At 37.7% G+C, this 24,284-nt stretch overlaps 1 protein-coding gene across 1 annotated transcript in view; it reads right to left on the reverse strand.

Moving 5' to 3' along the window:
• Positions 1–24,284, reverse strand: part of LOC128550807 (tyrosine-protein phosphatase non-receptor type 23-like) — a 56,600-nt gene that overhangs the window by 18,567 nt on the left and 13,749 nt on the right. The window contains exons 12-20 of the mRNA XM_053530629.1: positions 22,152–22,291; positions 21,686–21,777; positions 20,607–20,811; positions 19,542–19,702; positions 15,644–15,795; positions 7,111–7,304; positions 4,307–4,473; positions 3,674–3,840; positions 97–3,284 (exon numbers count right to left, since the gene is read on the reverse strand). Of these exons, the coding sequence (XP_053386604.1) occupies positions 97–3,284; positions 3,674–3,840; positions 4,307–4,473; positions 7,111–7,304; positions 15,644–15,795; positions 19,542–19,702; positions 20,607–20,811; positions 21,686–21,777; positions 22,152–22,291 (4,466 nt within the window). The remainder of the gene's footprint in view (positions 1–96; positions 3,285–3,673; positions 3,841–4,306; positions 4,474–7,110; positions 7,305–15,643; positions 15,796–19,541; positions 19,703–20,606; positions 20,812–21,685; positions 21,778–22,151; positions 22,292–24,284) is intronic.

Below are 24,284 nucleotides of genomic sequence, written 5' to 3' on the forward strand. Positions count from 1 at the left end.
TCATATATATTAAGAAATTTACATAAATATTACAGAGTGCCTTCATTTTGTTTTTTATAAGTGAAGACCTTTGAATAAACATAAGTTTAGTCTTACCTTGAGTTTTTATGTGACCTTGTTGTGTAACTATAGGAACTGCCGGGCTAGGTGGTCTTTGCTGCCCTTGTTGGTAGTTTCCATGCATTGGGCTCACTGGCTGGTAAATGGGTGTGACTGGTTGTCCTTGAGGTTGGACTGGTTGCTGTTGAAGAGGTGGCTGTATGTTCTGACCTTGACCTTGGGAGGAATATAAATTCTGCTGGTTTTGTGGACTGCTAGTTTGGCCTTGACCTAAACCTGATGGCAAAGTAGGTTTTAAAACTTCAGGTTGTAAAACTGATTGTTTGTTGCTCATTTGTCCTTGTTGTGGAATCTGTTGCATTGGAGGCAATGAACCAGTCTGATTAAGCTGACTGGTTCCTTGTCCATACTGTGACTGACCTTGCATTTGTCCTTGATGTCCATATTGTTGCTGAGCAACAGTTTGGTTTGGAACACCTGGTCTTTGCTGGTTTACAGGTACTTGTCCTTGATACTGATTAAACTGACCTACTTGGCTTTGAGGGTATGTTTGCTGGCTTTGGCTGCTTGGTAACTGACTACGAGAATAGACTTGGGACCCCTGACTAGGTGGAATCTGTCCCTTTGGTTGGCTCTGACTTGGTAATTCTTGTGAACTTTGACCATGTGGAATCTGACCTTGGGTAAACTGCCTGTTTACAACGGTCTCTGAATAACCTGATACCTGGGGTCTTTGAGGCTGCTGACCCATGCCTTGACCTGGAATAAACTGTCCCTGACCCATAGGTATCTGTGACTGTGGACCAATATACTGACCTTGAACATTCTGTTGTGTACCATGGCCCTGGACAAACTGTCCTTGACCTGAAACTGGTGGAATAGTTGGTACATTTGAAGGTTGACTTACAGGTGCAGCTGGTGCAGGACTGTATGTTTTTGCAGACTGACCTTGATGACCTTGACCACTCAATGGAGGCTGCATTCCACCTTGTTGGGACTGTGGTATTCCATCTCTATAATGACCTGTGTATTGCTGACCTTGAACATTCTGCTGCGAGGAAGCTGATGTTGGAGCAGAGAATCTTTGACCAGACTGCAAAGCCCCTGCCCCATACACCGGATGTGCAGGAGAGGAATGCGGAGGCTGTACAAAATTCTGTCCTTGTGGTATCATTGGCTGCTGATACTGCTGACCTTGACCTACAACAGGTTGCTGGACAGGTGCCACCTGACCAGTAACTGGTGCAGCTGGCACTCCTTGTTGTTGTGGCATCGAAGAGGTTGGTGCAGCAAACCTGGGTCCAGACTGCATGTATCCACCTGCTGTCCCTGAACTGGCTGAAGATGAAAACTGGGTCTGAGAAAAATTCTGTTGAGGTGGCTGGAACTGGTGTAGGTTTTGCTGCCCACCTGCTGTTGATACTCCTTGTTGCTGGGCAGGAGCTTGTGGCCCAGCTTGAATGCTAGCACCAGAATATGCTGTTTGAACTGGGGCAGACTGAGGAGGTTGATGAAACTGTTGCTGGGCATGGAACTTCGAAGGCTGGAGTGGCACATTTTGTTGCTGAGCAGGGGTATATGTTTGCTGCTGGGTCCGAGGTAAAGTTTGGATTTGTTGTCCAGCCTGATGTACAAAGGGCTTTTGTTGTCCTGTTTGACCTTGAACAGATGGCTGGTATGCCAACTGTTGTTGTCCAGGCAACTGTTGACCTGGAATAAACTGGCTTGTCTGACCTTGAACTGTTCCCCTCTGGTCAAACTGACCTTGATTTGTGGGTTGCAGATTAACTTGACCTGCAGGCTGTACACCCTGATTGTATTGTGCATTGGCTGGAAGCTGGCTGTACTGTGGTTGAGCCTGGCTGTACTGTGGTTGAACCTGACTGCTCTGTGGTTGAGCCTGGCTGTACTGTGGTTGAGCCTGGCTGTACTGTGGTTGAGCCTGGCTGTACTGTCCCACTTGCTGAGTCATATGTTGAGGTATTTGCTGCAATGTCTGACCTTGTCCTTGCTGCTGAGAAACATATTGTGTCACTTGACCTTGACCCTTAAGATGTTGTTGGGGAGCTGGTTGAGCAGTCTGTCCTTGTCCCATGTGCTGTTGCTGTCCAGTCTGTTGTGGAACTGGCACATGTTGTTGGTCATAACGCTGATGCTGGCTACCACTTGGCTGAAACGTTGAATGCTGAAATTGTGCCTGGGATCCAGAAACTTGTACCTGACCTTGACCTTGGAATGACTGGCTTCCAGGTGGTTGCACTCGGTGTTGTTGTGGCTGTGACTGAGGAAACTGTTGGAGTACTTGCTGACCTTCACTGTATCCTGGCTGTGACATATGTTCCTGACCTTGAACTTGCTGGATGTTAATTTGACCTTGTCCCTGACCCCGAGGACCAAAATTACTTTGTGGCATACTTCTGTAGTCCTGATTTTCATTTCCTGGGGAGAGAACTGGACCACCAACAGCTGACACTGTGCTAGTGACCTCCCTTGTAACAGGCATGGACTGAGGAGGCAATGAAGACGGCATCTGTGATATCACCTGACTAGCTGGAGCACTATGAACTGGTAGCTGAGGAGGTTGAGGAAACCTCTGTGTCTGAAAGTCAGCCATATTCTGACCATACTGGCTTGTTTGCATCTGACCCTGACCTGCAGGCATAGATTGGTTTGGTATATTCTGTCCTTGACCTTGGAATGTTCCTGGTTGTCCATATAGAAGTTCTTGATTAGCAAGAGCTAAATTCTGGGCATAGAAATTCTGTTGGTCGGGAGTTTGATTTGGCTGCTGAGGAGTATTTGGTGGTATACCTTGGCTGGTCTGTGGCTTCAATGACCTTGACACAACTGGCCTTTGACCTGGTTGTGGATACGCTGACTGAGGAGTAACTGGCTTGTCTTTTTTCCACCTCTGATCTAATGGAACATAGTCTGACTGTGGAGGTGGTGCTTGAGCTGTATCTGGTCCACCTGGCTTTACACCTTGACCTTGTATATATCCCATCTGACCTTGATCTAACTGTTGCTGGTATAAAGATTCTGGTCCATATAAAGAGCTATCCAGAGCTGTCGGACCAAGTCCCATCTCTCTTGCAGACTGACCTTCACCTGAAGAGCTACTAGGCTGATACAGATGACCTTGAGTAAGGTCAGGTCCAGGTTGTCTAGGTAACATTCTTGATGTAGATGGATCATTGGGACCAAGTCTACCATCAAATCTATGTCTAAAACAAGAAATATTTATAATAGATAGGACAAATATTCAAAAAAGAAAAACTGAAAAAGGTAGAAAAACTTCAAGAAACTGTTACCAATCTTGTGTATAATTTCTTTAAAACAGGGTAATATAAATCAAAGAAGGGCTTAGATGAAATCAGTTAACTGTTGTTTTTTTCCAATTTTTCTATCAAAGATTTCTTGATACCTGCATGAATAGAATTCAATGTATATTATTGTGTTTTACTGGAACCTATATCTAATACTAAGTATATCGCTAAGAAGATTTAAGGTATATATCTAGAAAAAATTCTTGACCAGGAATTTTATGACAACATTGACTGCACTTTGAATGTAAAACACTTTTCTTCACAGAGTAACAAGACTTTCATTTTACCTGACATGATCTGGACTAGCTGGCACACTGCCAGGCATCTGAGGTATATGTACTGGGGATGCTGTACCACTATTGGGCAGGGAACCACCCTGTGTCATATAGTCTTGTACATTGGGATGAGCAGCTGATACAGGCGGGGAACCACCCTTCTTTCCAAATGTCTTAGGCTGAAAAATAAGAATAAATGAAGTTCTATAATGTTGTCTTGATTTAAAAAAAATCTCTTTGAAAAGCATCAAACCATGGACTATCTTTACTAGAAATGGTAAACAGTGAAACACCATTTGCTTTAGCACTGATACCTGGAGTATTGGAGCTCACTCCAGCAATTCATGAGATGCCCAGACATTTTCCTTACAATTCCTATGTTTCAATCACTTGAAACCCTGGGATAACTTAGCAATTTTATTTATCCCCCACCCACCAGAACCAAAGCAATTTGTATCTTACTGTTACTATATCAAAACCTCCAGGGCTAAAATTCAGAAGGAATTTCACCCTGAAAGTTTCACTTTATTTATAAGTCAATATAACAGATTTAAAAATGGTTTTGGTGAAACTCGTAAAATTAATTTATTTGTAAGGTAAAAGTTTTGTTTAATATATATTTTGCTACACCATTATATTACTTACCTTCATGAAAGGGAGATAATCCTTTAATTTTGGGCCATCAAACATGGCTGCCATAGTGTGTGCAGGTGGGTGAGATACTGCAGGGGTATCTGTAATCTGGCCATTATCTTGTGTGTCTGCTGGTGCCACTTTAGGTGCAACTGGTCTAACAGGAGCAGGGGCTGCAGCTGCAAAGTTATAAAACAAAACTATACACTATAGAAGGCAGCACTTACTGAAAAGACTGAGTCTTTTTAAAAACAAGAGGGCCATAATGGCCCTATATCGCTCACCTGTTATCATTGCACTTCAGGACAGGAAGGTCAAAAAATCATAATCAAGAACAATCAAAAGAATCATGAGTAAATATAGTTGAAATTTTCTTAAAGGTACGGATATGTCAAAATACACCTAAAAATTGGAGGTACCATCCATGTTGTACCACAGAAAAGTGGTCTCGGTTTTTCCCTACGGCCAATAATAAAGAAGTAACTAAATAAGCTATTTATAGTAACATAAAATAATAAAGTAACCCCTGGGGCTGGGTCAATTTGACCCTGGGGGGGGGGGGGGGGGGGGGGGTCAAGATTTGAAAATTGAGGTCCACCAGGCAATGCTACATGTCAAGTATCTAAGCTCTTCTGGTTTATTTTTAGAAAATTTTGAAGATTTTTCTATGTACAATCAAGTAACCCCATGGGGCGGGGTCAATTTCACCCCAGGGGTCATGATTTGAACAAATTTTGTAGAAGTCTACTAGGCAATGCTACATGTCAAATATCTAAGACCTAGGCTTTCTGGTTTATTTTTAGAAATTTTTGTTAAGATTTTCCTATGTAAAATCAAGTGACCCCTGGGGCGGGGTCAATTTTAACCCCGGGAGACATGATCTGAACAAATTTTGTAGAGGTCCACTAGGCAATGCTACAAGTGAAATATCTAAACTCTAGGCCTTCTGGTTTATTTTTAGAAATTTTTTGAAGATTTTCCTATGTAAAATCAAGTGACCCGGGGGTCATGATTTGAACAGATGTTGTAGAGGCCTACTAGGCAATGCTACATGTGAAATATCTAAGCTCTAGGCCCTCTGGTTTATTTTTAGAAAAATTTTGAAATTTTCCAATGTAAAATCATGTGACCCCCGGGGCGGGGTCAATTTTGTCCCCGGGGTCATGATTTGAACAATTTTAGTAGAGGTCCACTAGGCAATGCTACATGTCAAATATCTAAGCTCTAGGGCTTCTGGTTTTTGAGAAGAAGATTTTTAAAGATTTTCCTAAGTAAAATCACGTGACCCCTGGGGCGGGGTCAATTTTGACCCCAGGGGTCATGATTTGAACAAATTTTGTAGAGGTCCACTAGGCAATGCTACATGTGAAATATCTAAGCCCTAGGCCTTCTGGATTATTTTTAGAAAATTTTTGAAGATTTTCCTATGTAAAATCAAGTGACCCCTGGGGCGGGGTCAATTTTGACCCCGGGGTCATGATTTGAACTAACATGGTAGAGGTCCAATAGGCAATGCTTCACACAAAATATCTTAGCTCTAGGGCTTCTGGTTTTTGAGAAGAAGATTTTTTAAGATTTTCCTATGTAAAATCAAGTGACCCCTGGGGCGGGGTCAATTTTGACCCCGGGGTCATGATTTGAACAAAATTGGTAGAGGTCCACTAGGCAATGCTTCACACTAAAATATCTAAGCTCTAGGGCTTCTGCTTTTTGAGGAGAAGATTTTTAAAGTTTTTCCTTTCGGTTGCCATGGCAACCAGAGTTCTGTATGGAATTCAATTCTTTGAACAATTTTGAAAGGGGGCCACCCAAGGATCATTCCTAAGAAGTTTCGTGAAATTCTGCCCAATGGTTTTCAAAAAGAAGATCTTTTTACAAATTGTTGACGGACGACGGACATCAAGCGGTCACAATAGCTCACCTTGTCACTTTGTGACAGGTGAGCTAACAAGCATTGGCTTTAGTGAAATAGTTATTTTTTTGTGAGTTATATTTATACCTACAAAGTTTATATGGAAATTTTCTAGCTTTTCCTGTAGAGGCAAACCCTAGATCATGTGGCCAAGACAGACATTTAGATAAAAACAGAACTTTAACATTTTGCATGAAAAGTCTTTTTATTTGTTAAGTTTTGTAAGTATTAAAGCCATACCAACTCAACTTAGGTCACACGATGACTTTCCAGCTTTTGATGGTAGCTGAATATCACTCATTCCCTTTCAGCATGGGTGGGGCACTGAGTAGAACCACCAACATTTCGTAAGCCAGCTCGATGGCTTCATCACATGAGGTTTCAAACCACATCAGTGAGGGACAAGTGATTCAGTCAGTGGCCATAACCACTTGGCTATGCAGGCCTCTCTTGCATGAAACACATTAATCCAACTGGCAAAGCAAATAGCAGTATGGAATAAGGTAACTGAGAGCCAACTATCTTGAAATGCTAGACCAACATGATAAGCTTAGGTTAGTGTGTTCTAAATAACTATTCATTCATATTGTGACATTGTCTACTTGTAGTAGTGAGTACAGTGCCCAATATTATAGTGCTGCCCCACTTGAATATCATGTCCTACATACATGGTACCCATCCAGTCATATTACACTGACAAAGGGCTAACAAGTCAAGGAATGTAGAGCCGCAAGCTACTAGTACCACTTTTACGAAGCCTTTTGTATGACTTGACTGAGGATTAAGCCCCAACCTTCTGTACCTGATACTACACTCAACCACTGAGCCACCACTGCAGTTCCAAAGAAATGTATTGAATTTCATAAGATAAAATGATAATGGCAAATTTGAGAACTGCATTTACCTTTAGGTTTATATTTATTGTACATTTTCTGCCTCTCATCCTGCTGTACCTTACACACATTTTTACATCTATTCAACAAACGTCCAACATTTGTCTCTAATTTCTTGTAGAATTCTAGTCCTTTCTGTGACTTAGCTTTCAAGTCTTCATATACATCATAGGAGTTTATAAGGTCCCTGATTGTCTGCTCTCGTCTGTAAAGAAATATGGATAATACTAAAACTCCCTCACATAAACAAGAGGGCCATAATGGCCCTATATCGCTCACCTGTTATCACTGCACTTAAGGACAAGAAGGTAAACAAATCATCAAAAGAATCATGAGAAAATATAGCTGAAATTTTCTTAAAGGTACAGATATGTCACAAGAGGGTCATGATGACCCTGGATCTCTCACCTGAGTAATATGAGCTATATGTTTCAAATGTCAAACTGATGATTTTTAGAAATTTTTTGGAAGATTTTCCAATGTACAATCAAGTAACCCCTGGGGCTGGGTCAATTTGACCCTGTGGGGGGGGGGGGGGGGGGGGGGGGGGGGGGGTAAGATCTGAACAAATTTTGTAGAGGTCCACTATGCAATGCTACATGTCAAATATCTAAGCTCTAGGCCTTCTGGTTTATTTTTAGAAAATTTTGTAGATTTTTCTATGTACAATCAAGTTACCCCATGGGGCGGGGTCAATTTTACCCCGGGGGTCATGACTGAACAAATTTTGTAGAAGTTTACTAGGCAATGCTACATGTCAAATATCTAAGATCTAGGCCTTCTGGTTTATTTTTAGAACATTTTTGAAGATTTTCCTATGTAAAATCAAGTGACCCCTAGGGCAGGGTCTATTTTGACCCTGGGGGACATAATTTAAACAAATTTTGTATAGGTCCACTAGGCAATGTTACAAGTGAAATATCTAAGCTCTAGGCCTTCTGGTTTATTTTTAGAAATTTTTGAAGATTTTCTTACGTAAAATCAAGTGACCCATGGGTCGGGGTCAATTTTGACCCCCGGGGGTCATGATTTGAACAAATGTTGTAGAGGTCCACTAGGCAATGCTACATGTCAAATGTCTAAGCTCTAGGCCTTCTGGTTTATTTTTAGAAAATTTTTGAAGATTTTCTTATGTAAAATCAAGTGACCCCTAGGGCAGGGTCAATTTTGACCCCGGGGTCATGATATGAACAACTTAAGTAGAGGTCCACTAGGCAATGCTACATGTCAAATATCTAAGTTCTAGGTCTTCTGGTTTTTGAGCAGAAGATTTTTTAAGATTTTCCTATGTAAAATCAAGTGACCCCTGGGTTGGGGTCAATTTTAACCCAGGGGGTAATGATTTGAACAAATTTTGTAGAGGTCTACTAGGCAATGCTACATGTGAAATATCTAAGCTCTAGGCCTTCTGGTTTATTTTTAGAAAAATTTTGAAGATTTTCCTATGTAAAATCAAATGACCCCTGGGGCGGGGTCAATTTTGACTCTGGGGTCATGATTTGAACAATTTTAGTAGAGGTCCACTAGGCAATGCTACATGTCAAATATCTAAGCTCTAGGTCTTCTGCTTTTTGAGAAGAAGATTTTTAAAGATTTTCCTATGTAAAATCAAGTGACCCCTGGGGCGGGGACAATTTTGACCCCGGGGTCATGATTTGAACAAATTTGGTAGAGGTCCATTAGGTAATGCTACATACCAAATATCTAAGCTCTAGAGCTTCTGGTTTTTGAGAAGAAGATTTTTAAAGTTTTTCCTTTCTGTTGCCATGGCAACCAGAGTTCTGCATGGAATTCAATTCTTTGAATAAATTTGAAAGGGGGCCACCCAATGACCATTCCTGTGAAGTTTGGTGTAATTCTGCCCAGTGGTTTTCCAGAAGAAGATTTTTTTACAAATTGTTGACGCACGACGGACAACTGACGACGCACAACGCACGACGGACATCAAGTGGTCACAATAGCTCACCTTGTCACTTCGTGACAGGTGAGCTAAAAAGCTCTAAACCCCAAATGAAATTTTGAGTGACCTTAACCATACAGACACAGATGCCTATTAATATTTGCATTGGTTACATTTTTGTTCACATTCACAACACAGTAAGCTGCAAATTAATAGTGTAATGTCTCAATAGCAATTAAAATATATCTGTTGTATAGAAGTTTATTGTACAAAGGATTTTGCTCCGAACAAAATACTCTTTGACCAAATCACATTTGTTTTACAGAAGTTTTTGCTCTGGAAGAAATACTCTCTAACCAAAATACATCTGTTGTACAGAGGTTTTTGCTCTGGACGAAGTACTCTCTGACCAAAATACCTTTGATATACAGAAGATTTTGCTCTGGATGAAATACTCTCTTGACAAAAATATATTTGATGTACAGAGGACCAAAATAAATTTGTTGTACAGAGGTTTTTGCTAAGGATGAAATACTCTCTGACCAAAATATATTTTTCATACAGAGGTCCAAAATAAATTTGTTGTACAGAGGTTTTTGCTAAGGATGAAACACTCTCAGACCAAAATACACTTGATGTACAGAGGTTTTTGCTACAGAAGAAATACTCTCTGACCAAAATATATCTGTCGTACAGAGGACCAAAATACAGTCAAACTCGCTTTATACGAACTCTTCGGGACCTGGGGAATATGCTCGTATCAAACGAAATTCGTATTAACGAATGTATGACTCCCGGGTAATTTGCCCGAGCCAGTTGGACAGTATCACCGGTATCGCCGGTGAACAGCTCCCGATAAATAAAAATACAATAGTGAATAGATAATCATTAGTAGTTTTAACTGATCAAGTGTGTGTATTCAGTTAACAGTGAAATAAGTCAACAAAAGTCATACTTAAACAGGTAAAAATGTATGAAAAATAAATTTTAATGTACAAATGTATTGTACAAGTGTTTATAGCACATATAGATCTAGCACATATAGATACACAGAAATACTGTAACGTGTATGTATACGTCAATGCATTTTTGAAACCGGTACTTTACACATGGTATTTCAAACTTTTACTTGAAAAAAAAACTGGTAATTTTTGGTTGTATTTTACTATTATTTAGTTCCTGAATGCCAAATGCCTCTAGTTCTGAGCAATATTTGAATAATTTTTCCTTTGAGCCTTTATCCTCCAGAAACTTTCTAATGCTATCTACCGATATTTAATTTACTGTCTGGTACAAAATTTTAATTTGCAGACGCCAGTACTTAACATGCATAAATAATGAAAAGCTCGTGCAACGTGATATTTACTTTAAGGGATTAACTGACAGATCGCAGTTAAATAAACATTGAGATGGTATAGTGTTTGGACAACAGTTTAGGCGTCATGTAATTGGACAATTTTCACAAACATGCATTTAACAGTTTATGACAATTGATGATTTAACCTTATAATCCTGCTATTGTGATATTTGTCGGTAATACAATAGAATCAAACAAACATCGATTTTATTATCAAATAGGTATTGCACAAGTAAACACGTTCACTTTTTACAGGTGATAATCACTTCGACTAAATATCAGCACCTACTGTACAGATTCAAACTATTAAAAGATCAAGCGAAGCAAAAAAGTGGCCGCCAACATCTAAAATTAGTTCGTATCAAAAAATGGAAACTTGTAACATTTTAGCTCATTGGGACTTCCAAAATGTGTTCGTATCTCCCGAAAATTCGTATGAAGCGAGTTCGCTATTACCGAAATAATTTTACAAAGAAATAGAAGGACTCAGCCGGGGAATCCGGGTTTTGTTCGTTATTGCCGAAAATTCGTATCAAGCGAGTTCGTATTAAGTGGACTCGACTGTACACTTGATGTACAGAGGTTTTTGCTCCAGAAGAAATACTCTGACCAAAATACAGACCAAAATGCATTAAATTTTGTTGTACAGCAGATTTTTCAAAAAAAAGGTATACATATCTACAATGTAGTCAGAATGAAAATATATGCCTTTGTAGAGAAGTATCTACTCTTCAGAGGTATTTATTCTTCAAAGTGAGTAGTGAAACTCCATAACTTTCATTAGGATTACTGTCAAACAATATAATATTCTTCTACATTAAAGGTTTTTTTGTTGTCCGGTTTAACATCACATCAACACAATCATAGGTTATATGGTTACTTTTTAGCTTTCTTGATGTAGGAATACCTAGGGTGTCCCTCTGAGCACTATTTCAGGCCTGGGTGAGAACTTGGGTAGAACCGCTGAACTTCTAGTAAATAAGTCAGTTTTATTTGGCATTCTATACACTATCTTCATCAAGGCATAAATCAATGTGTGATATATAAAACTTAAATGACTAAATGACATGAAAGAATTCAAAAGACCAAAGCCATGTTTCAAACCCACATCAGTGAGGGGCGAGTCATTCAAAGTCAACAATCTTAACCACTTAGGCACATGGGCCCCATAAAAGAATTCAAATTTGGCTACCATCCGACACTTTAAGACAGGTATGTTTACATTTAACTGATATAGTGGAGCAAGATATCGCATAAATACTTCAGTTGATGATACAAGCATCAAATTTACAGGACAGTAACTACCTGGCATGCGCTTTAATATAAGATCAAGGGCCAATTGAAATAATGTCGTTTTTAAGATGGCTGCCGCGAAAACAAAATGGCCGCCATTTTGTATTTACTTTTCAGTACTTTATTTGAGGCAAGCATGTAATACATTAAAACGATAGCATTTTTATGCCCCCCAGCATCTACGGATGCCGGAGACATATAGTGATTGTCCTGTCTGTCCATCCGTCCGTTCGTACGTACGTCCCTTCGTCCACACGAGGTTAACCACATGGGACCGTTTCGTCTTGCATCAATACCCTTACTTAAATGATTTGATACTAATACAGATGTAACCTGTGACCATTCTTCATCTTCAGACATCACCTGACCTCAGTTTGACTTTGACCTCATTTTGGACTTAGTTTGCTTTATATGGGTCATCTCTTGGTTAACCAAATGGGACCGTTTCGTCTAGCATCAATACCCCTTACAAGAATGAATTGATACAAATACAGATGTAAACTGTGGCCATTCCTCATCTTCAAACATCACCTGACCTCAGTTTGACCTTGACCTCGTTTTGGACTACCGATAAGGATGCCACTGGGGGGGGGGGGGGCATCAAGCGTTTATTGAACGCAGCTCCTTGGTTTTATTTATACACTTTCGTTTCAGTTTAGAACAGAATATCAATCTGTAGTATTCATACTCTTTTAATTTGTAATCAATTTTGTATGGCTTAGACATCTCAACACATAAGTTTTTATAACTTGCAGTTTTGTTTTTGAACAATGGTAAAATCTGGAGTACACCAACCAATATAAGTTTTATATACATTACACTCAGATTACATTCAATGCAATAAATTAACATCTTTAGAAAATGCGTCTTATAAACCACGAGGGGATAAAGAAATAGGACAGCGTGAGCACTTGCACAGTCAAGAGCAACATTTTCTTATAAGGCAAACCTTAAGAAACTATTTCTGTTGATTTACTATACCCATGAAATTAAACACAATGGAAATCGTGTTCTAGCCGAAACAAAAAAATATGCATATACTGCATTTAGTCATTTTCTGAACAGTTGCAACATCAAATTGCTGTGCATAGCAGACCTAAGTGGTGGCACTTGCAATATCCAGTACAGGAAGTCCTTTTGCAGTCACACCTTTGAAGGACCTGGAAGCATTCAGATTTAACCGACAATTCCATCCGATAAGGGATCCACACATTGTTCTGCTTCAGCCATCCCCAGTTTGACGGAGGCGGCAGTTCCTCCGTGGTAACAGCTGCTTTACCTCAGACATGGCCTGCCTGAAAAATTGCTCGCTCGATGAATTGTTTCAGACCACCTTTTGTTGATCGAATCCCATTATACGCTCTTTGTTTCCGGGTAAACAAATCAAGTCAAGGTTCATCCATCTTGCATGTCGTGCTTGATCGAGCATACAGCATAACTATTTTGTTTCTAATGTATCCATTTCCTACTCAGTTATTATGTATTTGGCAGCACTGAGACTATGAAATGCTTTGAACTATAGCTGTTTCACAAACATTCCATTCCTCCCATGCAGATTTCTTGCCCTTGTCGACAAATGCAGAAACAGTTTCTCAACGGGTAAAAGCAAGAAAACAATGGCAATGCCTCTGAGTGAGGACCAGGTAAGCAAGCCACAAAACATCAGTACACTGCCATAGCAAGAACTAACTAATAATTGTAATTGTTCGGTTTTCTGTCAATGAGGCATGCTTTGCATGAACAAATATACGATTATCCGCTTCTTCGTGATTACATGGAGCAAGCGCATTTCTGTTTATATATAAATTGCAAACAATATCGGTAGCTTTTGTTGCTATGATCATTTATTGGTTTGCAACCTTATCATTATACCCCGAGATATCTAGGGGCTATTCTGGATTCCAGTCCGTTCGTCTGTATACGGAATTTGTCTGCGCTATTTCTCAGCAATTATTTACCAGTTTTCAATCAAACCTTGTAATTATTATCAGTACAAGGCCAAGTTGCGCATGTTGATTTTTCATTTAGTTATGACCCTTTATTTTTATTTCTTTATATGTATTTGGAAAACTTTTGTCCTCGCTATTTCTCAGTCATCATATGCGAGACTTTTATCAAACCTTGCAGTTATTATTCGTACCAAGTCAAGTTGTACATGTGCAAAGCATGTTCCGTTTGAGTTATTTTTCACATAGTTATAGCCCTTTATTATTTTTTCTATATATGTATATGGAAAAAATATGGAAAAAATGTCCGCGCTACTTATCAGTCATTGTATGCCAGACTTTTATCACACCTTGTTATTACTATTATCATTGGTACCAAGTGTAGTTATGCATGTGCAAAACACGTTCCATTAGAATGAGTTTTGACTAAGTTGTTGCCCTTTATTTGTTTCAAATACGAACAGAGTTACATTGGATATTTTAACATACTTTATTTGTTAAGTATAACTAGTTGATGACCCTTGGTGATGTAATAAAGTAAAAAAGTGGAAACCCACAGGTCTCCAAACCCGACATAAACGAAAATGTTGCAGGCTTGATTTCATTTGTGGTTATGGAGCCTTCATATCACAGAAAATGCCAAAAGACAAGATTAAAAGAGCAGATTACATGGTCCCTTGTCCATGACCTTGACCTACTGAATTAATTTCTTCTTTTTAAGATATTGCCATAAAATTCGAACCACTTGTACAGTTTTGAACAAACATTTCAAAACTGATTTTCAGTAACCTTTATCTTGACCTACTTTCTTCTTTTTAAGGTACAGCAGTGAAGTATGGGAATCTTATACAGTTTTGCGCACCATTTTTGTGCGTCTTTGTACATTTTCTTCTTGTACAGTATACAAAGCAATGTATCATATTTTCAATAACCCTGTTCCTCTGACAATAAGCTGATATCTGGGGGTTTTCATCACCATTAGTGATACGTCTTGTTTTATCCGCATGAAAACTCAATAGTTGAGTTTTATTTTCAACGCATCTAAGAAAGCTATTCCATAGTTTAGGAGGTCTTCTATTAAACTCTTTTCAACATTATCAAGAGTTTGAAATAGAATATAAACAAAAGCACAGACACTTAAACACTCAAACTTACAATGACATATTCAAATTTGGTATATGTTAATACAAAGTATGTACTATTTTAATTTGAAGGCCAAGGAATTATCATTTTTTGCTGTATGTGATATGACTTGGGTTTTTTTTGTTACATATACGTACGGAAGTTGTCAATGGACCCTATGCTGAGTAACATGACATTATGAACTATATCAGTGTGCCCTTGTAGTGTTTGTAGTTCATTCTATAGAATCATTACACATATCATTTAATTAAGGATTTTGTTTCAGCTGATTAGCAATGGTTCAGTATTGTCATGATTTTGATACTGTTTCTCAGTGAAACAAAGCAAGAAATGAAGGGTAGAACAGAGAACAGATTGAAAAGAAGAGACGTCCATATAAACCATATTAGCTTATTTCAGGCCAGTGTCATAATAATATGCTTTCAGGTTTATCTGGGACCAGGATCTAATCAATAGTCGATGGTTATAGCACTGAAAGTAGAAGACTCATACTTGGCCGTGATAAGAACGTTATCTAAAAGTCTGGCAGTCATTTTAAAGATGGCGACCTTCTTAAATGGGTCTATATTTGGAAAAGGCAACATTAAAAATAAAACTATCAGTTTATGGGAACAAACTGATAGAAAAACATGTTACAGCTCAACAAATATGATATTTTAGAAACTTACAGATCCTGATTATATGAAAACTGCCTCCATTCTGGCAGCCATTTTGAAATTTGGAGGCCATCTTGAAAATGGATGATTTTTAGATGGCCCTCGATCATTTTTGAATCTGGGTCATATGATGAACATTTGGTGTAAATTTCTTACTTGTATCATCAAGTGAAGTATTTCCTTAGATTTTCACACTAAGCTGCTCCACTAATATATTTTTCTCCAAACTTTTGCATTAATTTTACTAACCTGGAAAGGGCTTCACTTGTAGCCTTCCTAACTGTAGCATACTTAGCATTAGCATCAGTTAGTGCTCTCAGAATATTATTCTGGGCGGTGAGATTCTGTCGTATCAAGCCCGAGGTTTTATCATGTTTCTTCAGCTGCTCCGAAAACAACACCTTAAACAAATATGAACAGGGTACGTCAGCCTTAATAATGATATAAAATGTGATCTGTCAAACACCATTAAATTTTTCAGCAATATTTCAGTTATGCAACCACTGTCAGCATACTTGGGCTTCTGTACCAGTATTAACTTCATTATTATCAAATGATAACTACCCTACATGAATCAGAGGTGGATGATGGATGAATTCTGAGGTACAAATTGTATTAGTTAAATTGTCAAAGAAAACGCTGACAACATATCAGCATCGATTCTCTGCAAAACTTAGATCTATGTCTTTCTTACTATCATGATAAAAACCAGAAATTCAAGATTAATAAATATATACGTCCAAATCGTTTTATAAGTAATGGAATTCTATCAACAGAAGATTTTTAAGTCTCATTCATTCTCCAAGAGAAACTCAAGAAAAAAAAATTGTTCAAAAATATTTTTGCAGTAAAAATAATTTAACAAAGTCTGAGACAAATATCCAGTGTATTTATAAATGTTCAATAAAAAAATCAAATGCATTTTGAAAACAACCAAAATTTCTGATTGTGAAGTTATCAAGTCTTATTGCAATGTTTTCAACAACAAATGCAAATTTTCACAATTTATTTTATTCTTTCCATGAAAAAGCAAAATAAAAAAAAAATCCTGAGTACCTTCTTGTCTACAAAATATCGTCATTATATTGTTTTCCAAAGGAAGTTGTTCTTCCAGTTTTTGTCTCTGTATTGACTTACCTCTCTATTTATGCTTTCTTGTTTACACAATACCCCTGTTATATCATCTTCTAACACTTCCTTTCTAAGTTGTTCCTCCAGTGCACTGACTTACCTCTCTATTTATGCTTTCTTGTTTACACAATACCCCTGTTATATCATCTTCTAACACTTCCTTTCTAAGTTGTTTCTCCAGTGTCTGTCTCTGTACTGACTTACCTCTCTATTTATGCTTTCTTGTTAACATAATACCCCTGTTATATCATCTTCTAACACTTCCTTTCTAAGTTGTTCCTCCAGTGTACTGACTTACCTCTCTATTTATGCTTTCTTGTTTACACAATACCCCTGTTATATCATGTTCTAACACTTCCTTTCTAAGTTGTTTCTCCAGTGTCTGTCTCTGTACTGACTTACCTCTCTATTTATGCTTTCTTGTTTACACAATACCCCTGTTATATCATCTTCTAACACTTCCTTTCTAAGTTGTTCCTCAAGTGTACTGACTTACCTCTCTATTTATGCTTTCTTGTTTACACAATACCCCTGTTATATCATCTTCTAACACTTCCTTTCTAAGTTGTTCCTCCAGTGCACTGACTTACCTCTCTATTTATGCTTTCTTGTTTACACAATACCCCTGTTATATCATCTTCTAACACTTCCTTTCTAAGTTGTTCCTCCAGTGCACTGACTTACCTCTCTATTTATGCTTTCTTGTTTACACAATACCTCTGTTATATCATCTTCTAACACTTCCTTTCTAAGTTGTTTCTCCAGTGTCTGTCTCTGTATTGACTTACCTCTCTATTTATGCTTTCTTGTTTACACAATACCCCTGTTATATCATCTTCTAACACTTCCTTTCTAAGTTGTTCCTCTAGTGTCTGTCTCTGTACTGACTTACCTCTCTATTTATGCTTTCTTGTTTACACAATACCCCTGTTATATCATCTTCTAACACTTCCTTTCTAAGTTGTTCCTCCAGTGTCTGTCTCTGTACTGACTTACCTCTCTATTTATGCTTTCTTGTTTACACAATACCCCTGCTATATCATCTTCTAACACTTCCTTTCTAAGTTGTTCCTCCAGTGTTTGTCTCTGTACTGACTTACCTCTCTATTTATGCTTTCTTGTTTACACAATACCCCTGTTATATCATCTTCTAAAACTTCCTTTCTAAGTTGTTCCTCTAGTGTCTGTCTCTGTATTGACTTACCTCTCTATTTATGCTTTCTTGTTTACACAATACCCCTGTTACATCATCTTCTAACACTTCCTTTCTAAGTTGTTCCTCCAGTGCACTGACTTACCTCTCTATTTATGCTTTCTTGTTTACACAATACCCCTGTTATATCATCTTCTAACACTTCCTTTCTAAGTTGTTTCTCCAGTGTCTGTCTCTGTACTGACTTACCTCTCTATTTATGCTTTCTTGTTAACATAATACCCCTGTTATATCATCTTCTAACACTTCCTTTCTAAGTTGTTCCTCCAGTGTACTGACTTACCTCTCTATTTATGCTTTCTTGTTTACACAATACCCCTGTTATATCATGTTCTAACACTTCCTTTCTAAGTTGTTTCTCCAGTGTCTGTCTCTGTACTGACTTACCTCTCTATTTATGCTTTCTTGTTTACACAATACCTCTGTTATATCATCTTCTAACACTTCCTTTCTAAGTTGTTCCTCAAGTGTACTGACTTACCTCTCTATTTATGCTTTCTTGTTTACACAATACCCCTGTTATATCATCTTCTAACACTTCCTTTCTAAGTTGTTCCTCCAGTGCACTGACTTACCTCTCTATTTATGCTTTCTTGTTTACACAATACCCCTGTTATATCATCTTCTAACACTTCCTTTCTAAGTTGTTCCTCCAGTGCACTGACTTACCTCTCTATTTATGCTTTCTTGTTTACACAATACCTCTGTTATATCATCTTCTAACACTTCCTTTCTAAGTTGTTTCTCCAGTGTCTGTCTCTGTATTGACTTACCTCTCTATTTATGCTTTCTTGTTTACACAATACCCCTGTTATATCATCTTCTAACACTTCCTTTCTAAGTTGTTCCTCTAGTGTCTGTCTCTGTACTGACTTACCTCTCTATTTATGCTTTCTTGTTTACACAATACCCCTGTTATATCATCTTCTAACACTTCCTTTCTAAGTTGTTCCTCCAGTGTCTGTCTCTGTACTGACTTACCTCTCTATTTATGCTTTCTTGTTTACACAATACCCCTGCTATATCATCTTCTAAAACTTCCTTTCTAAGTTGTTCCTCCAGTGTTTGTCTCTGTACTGACTTACCTCTCTATTTATGCTTTCTTGTTTACACAATACCCCTGTTATATCATCTTCTAAAACTTCCTTTCTAAGTTGTTCCTCTAGTGTCTGTCTCTGTATTGACTTACCTCTCTATTTATGCTTTCTTGTTTACACAATACCCCTGTTATATCATCTTCTAACACTTCCTTTCTAAGTTGTTCCTCTAGTGTCTGTCTCTGTACTGACTTACCTCTCTATTTATGCTTTCTTGTTTACACAATACCCCTGTTATATCATCTTCTAACACTTCCTTTCTAAGTTGTTCCTCAAGTGTCTGTCTCTGTACTGAGTTACCTCTCTATTTTTGCTTTCTTGTTTACACAATACCCCTGTTATATCATCTTCTAACACTTCCTTTCTAAGTTGTTCCTCCAGTGTACTGACTTACCTCTCTATTTATGCTTTCTTGTTTACACAATACCCCTGTTATATCATCTTCTAAAACTTCCTTTCTAAGTTGTTCCTCTAGTGTCTGTCTCTGTACTGACTTACCTCTCTATTTATGCTTTCTTGTTTACACAATACCCCTGTTATATCATCTTCTAACACTTCCTTTCTAAGTTGTTCCTCCAGTGTCTGTCTCTGTATTGACTTACCTCTCTATTTATGCTTTCTTGTTTACACAAAACCCCTGTTATATCATCTTCTAAAACTTCCTTTCTAAGTTGTTCCTCTAGTGTCTGTCTCTGTACTGACTTACCTCTCTATTTATGCTTTCTTGTTTACACAATACCCCTGTTATATCATCTTCTAACACTTCCTTTCTAAGTTGTTCCTCTAGTGTTTGTCTCTGTGTTTTCATTTCCTCTATTTTAGACAGCAAGTTGTTTAACTGCTTGATAACATCATTACTTTCAGGATCTAAACAACAGAAACACAGAACTGGGTTATAAGGAACTGTTTGGAGTCACATAAAAATGTTTGCTTTATCCGCAGTACCTTATATCCGTATCACGAATATAGTTCACCGTAAATGGACTGTATAACGAACATTTGACATATAGCGAACTGTACTTTGAGCCATTGTTGATGCTTTTAATTGCTGATTCATCAAATGGAAGTTATACTTATGTATTTATATTCAATAACAAATCAGTTCATATTGCTCTGTCAAAGATATAAATCTTATTTTTTCAGTCCCATTCAGTTTTTCAGAACTGGTAATAACCGAAATCGTAGAAATTACATTTTGTTTGGTTAATTCTTTACCTCCATGTGACCATGTGAAGAGTATATCTATCGTCTGCTTTGATGAATTTGAATTTTGCACTAAGACAACTATAAGTGAGTTTTACTATGGTGTGTTTGCATGATTTGTATATCTTTCCTAATGGTTTAAATATACTCAGTACAATTCAGAATACAGGTTACAAAAAAAAATTAAAAAATGATTCAAGTTTATTCAATATGTATATAATTGTCGGTATACATACTAAGTTTGCATTAAAATGACCAGACTTGATATATAGGAAGAACTGTGGGTAAAATGCTGACACTGAATGTCATGCAGATAGTTTTATCAGCCAACAGATTTTATCATTGACTCAACAAGGGAATTTTTACCCAAACTAAACCCTCTGTTACTGTAATAATGTTATACTCCTTCTTCATAAATATGAATCATAGACTGGAAGACAGCTACATTATAGAACAACTTATTCTACATTGTTTGAAGGACAGATTCTTCTCACAAAAAATATATAATCAATAAAACCACACTTTGTTTAGAAAGACAATATCTTGTCGAAAAAAAAAATTGTATTACCTCTATCTTTATCAACTGAAGGTAAGAGTTTCTGTAAATCCTCCAGGGGACTGCTCAGTAACTTTAGGTTATTGATGTGAGTATTCATTGCTTTATGAAGGTCCGTGTTGGACTGACTGCCCTTCTTGTGACCTTCCTCTAACCTCGCACATTCTTGTGCAATTTCTGACAGTATGGCATTGGGATTCCTCTTTCCAAAGGTATCCTGTAAAAGGTGAAAGGATAAGTTTAATTTAAGCTTATTACTGCAGTAAAACTCAGCATATATTGACCCACTGGTTCCTGGACTTAAAACAGATCTCATCCAATTGCCAAAATGTTGGTTGTTGTGGACAAATTCTCATTAGATTGCCGGAATTGTGGTTCTTTTGGTCAAATGCCCATACCATTGCCAAAATAGTTCTTCGGGATAAATTCCAAAGCCAGTGTAATACTCCACAACTGGCACATTTTAAAATAGCTTTATACAAGTCAGACAAACATACTTAAATTCAATCATAAAAACATATTCAAAACACCCAAGATTACGGTGGATTTTGACAAATAAGATGCATGAATATTATGCCACATTAAGAATCAATTTCCTTAAACTGATATCTTGATATTAGTTAAACTTTGTGTATTATTCACTTTTGACCATCCAGCCAGTTAGCTCAGTAACTACAGTTTATTCATATAAGTACAATGAAGCACAATAACACAAGCTCACAACCCAGAGGTCCAAAGTTTGATCCTCATTCTCAACAATAACTTCCAACCCATATTATTGTGATCAATTCTTCAAACAAATGCTTATTAAGTAAAGAGCAAAGACAGGATCTTTTTTGGTAAACATTTTGGTTATCATGAAATTTAGTGAGATTTCACTTTATGTTCTTATGAGAATTTCAAATTTGTTTGTTTCTATACAGAACAACAGATCTAAAATAATGCTCTCTCTTAGACTCATCTAGTTATCAGTACGGATACAGCATTCTAGAATGGCAGGTAGCCAGGTTAATTGAATGTCATTCCTTTACACAAATACTAGTGAAAAATGGCATTCAACTTAGTATATCAAACAATCAATTTCCATCTACCTGAAATTCCAGCTCAGCTGTACTCTCCTCCTGTAGTGTTTGTTGAATTTCTTTAATGCCCAGATCTACTTCTGTGGCTACATTCGAAACAGCTGAAATATTAAATTCAACCATGTCATATATTTATAAAGTAAAGTGTTAATTATAGCTTCACTCCTGAAAGGACCAGCAAATTTGGCTTAATATGTTATACCTATATACATTGAACAGCATTACTTCCTGGTTCCTATATTTAATACCAGGCACCAGGCAGGTAGGCAAACAAAAACCATTATCTAACTAACTGGCAGCTCACCAACCGGTCTCTCATCTTGCAGGCCTGGCTATGAAAGGCTGGTGGTTCTACCAAGGTGTCTGCCTTCACCTGAAAGAATAATTTGAGGGGCAACTCTACCATGCAAAACTGGAAAGTCACCATATAATCTATCATTGAGTCATGTGATGATAAACCCAACAAAAATCATACCTGTCATAGAATCCACCAGTTCTTTGATTGCAGTTGGTCTTACACTGAGTGCTGCACATTTCTCCAGTAACTGTTGTGGCAGTCTCTCAGGCTCAGGATTTAATGAGGTATGGTCAAGTTGTAAAGATGCCAGATACTGACTGCAAGCAACACATAACACATATAGCGCATCTCTTATATATTCTAAACAGAAGTTTTAAAAAAAAAACAAGAGCCATGTCAGACATGGCTAATCCCCCCACCGGGCAGCTGTATTTGCAAATGGAATGTTAATTTTGTGGTTGTTTAGTAATCATTGTAAGTCTTTTGTTTTTTAAAGTCCACAAAAAAACTCCTTACTAGGTAGAGATACCTTATATATAATAAAATTAATAAAATACACCTAAAACTGGAGAGTAACATCTATGCTGTACCACAGAAAAGTGGTCTTGTTTTTTCCCTAGGGTCAATTATAAAAATGTTACAATATAAGTTATTTATAGTAACAACTAAGGGAAGTTAATCTTTAAAAAAAAAAAAAAAAAAAAAAAAAAAAATTGCAAGTCCACACAAAAATCTTTATCAGGAAGAGACTGGTCAAAATACACCTCAAAATTGGATTTAGCATGTTTGTTGTACTACAGAAAAGTGGTCTCGATTTTTCCCTACGACTAGTAATGAAAAAGTTACAATAAAAGCTATTTAAAGTAACAACAAAGGGAAGTAATTCTAAAGAAGGGAACTGCGCATGACACTTCGTCTCATGATGGTGTATAATTGTGCCAAGTTACATCAAAATCCCTCTATGCATGAAGAAGAAATGCTTCGGACAAAGTCATTCTTGTATCTGACCTTTGGCCTCTAAGTGTGACCTTGACCTTAGGCCTAGTGACCTGGATCTTGCGCATGACACTCCGTCTCGTGGTGGTGAACATTTGTGCCAAGTTATATCAAAATCCCTCAAAGCATGAAGAAGAAATGCTCCGGACAAGGTTTTTATTCTTGTATCCTTTGACCTCTAAGTGTGACCTTGACCTTAGACCTAGGGACCTGGTTCCTGCGTATGACACTCCGCCTCGTGGTGGTAAACATTTGTGCCAAGACATATCAAAATCCCTCCATGCATGAAGAAGATATGCTCCGGACAAATTTTTTTAAGAAAATATGATAAAGGGGAATAACTCAAAAAATAGGCAAGGTAGAGTTATTGTTCTTGCACACTGCACTTCCTCCCAATGTGTTCTATCAGTGTATGAAGTTTGAAGAAAATCCCTCCAGTACTTTTGGGGTTATGCTCCAGACAAAATGTTTTAAGAAAATATGATAAAGGGGAATAACTCAAAAAATAGGCAAGGTAGAGTTATTGTTCTTGCACACTGCACTTCCTCCCAATGTGTTCTATCAGTGTATGAAGTTTGAAGAAAATCCCTCCAGTACTTTTGGAGTTATGCTCCGGACAAAATTTTTTAAGAAAATAAGATAAAGGGGAATAACTCAAAAAATAGGCAAGGTAGAGTTATTGTTCTTGCACACTGCACTTCCTCCCAATGTGTTCTATCAGTGTATGAAGTTTGAAGAAAATCCCTCAAGTACTTTTGGAGTTATGGTCCGGACAAAGATCGTTGCGGACGCACGGACGGACGGACGGACGGACGGACAGACGGACGCACGGACGGAGAGCATTTCTAATATCCCCTTCACCTTTGGTGGGGGGATAAACAAGAGGGCCATAGACCTATATCTCTCATCGGAGTTGATCTGGCTTACTGGCCTAGTTTTTGATACCATATGACCCAGTTTCAAACTTGACCTAGAGATCATAAAGACTAACATTCTGACCAAGTTTCATAAAGATAGGGTCACAACTTTGGCCTCAAGTGTTAACAAGCTTCTCTTTTTATTTTACTGGGTGACCAAGTTTTTGACCCAACATAACCCAGATTTGATCTTGACCTAGAAGTCATCAATACAAACATTCTGACCATTTCTCAGGAGTTTCAAGCTTAAACCATGGACTCTAGAGTGTTCACAAGATTTTCCTTTGATCTGGCCTACTGACCTAGTTTTTGACCCTACATGACCAAGTTTCGAATCTGACCTAGAGATCATCAAGACAAACATTCTAAGTTTCATAAAGATTGAATCACAACTGTG

Source organism: Mercenaria mercenaria, chromosome 18, assembly GCF_021730395.1.
Source record: "Mercenaria mercenaria strain notata chromosome 18, MADL_Memer_1, whole genome shotgun sequence".
Taxonomy (NCBI): Eukaryota; Metazoa; Mollusca; class Bivalvia; order Venerida; family Veneridae; genus Mercenaria; species Mercenaria mercenaria.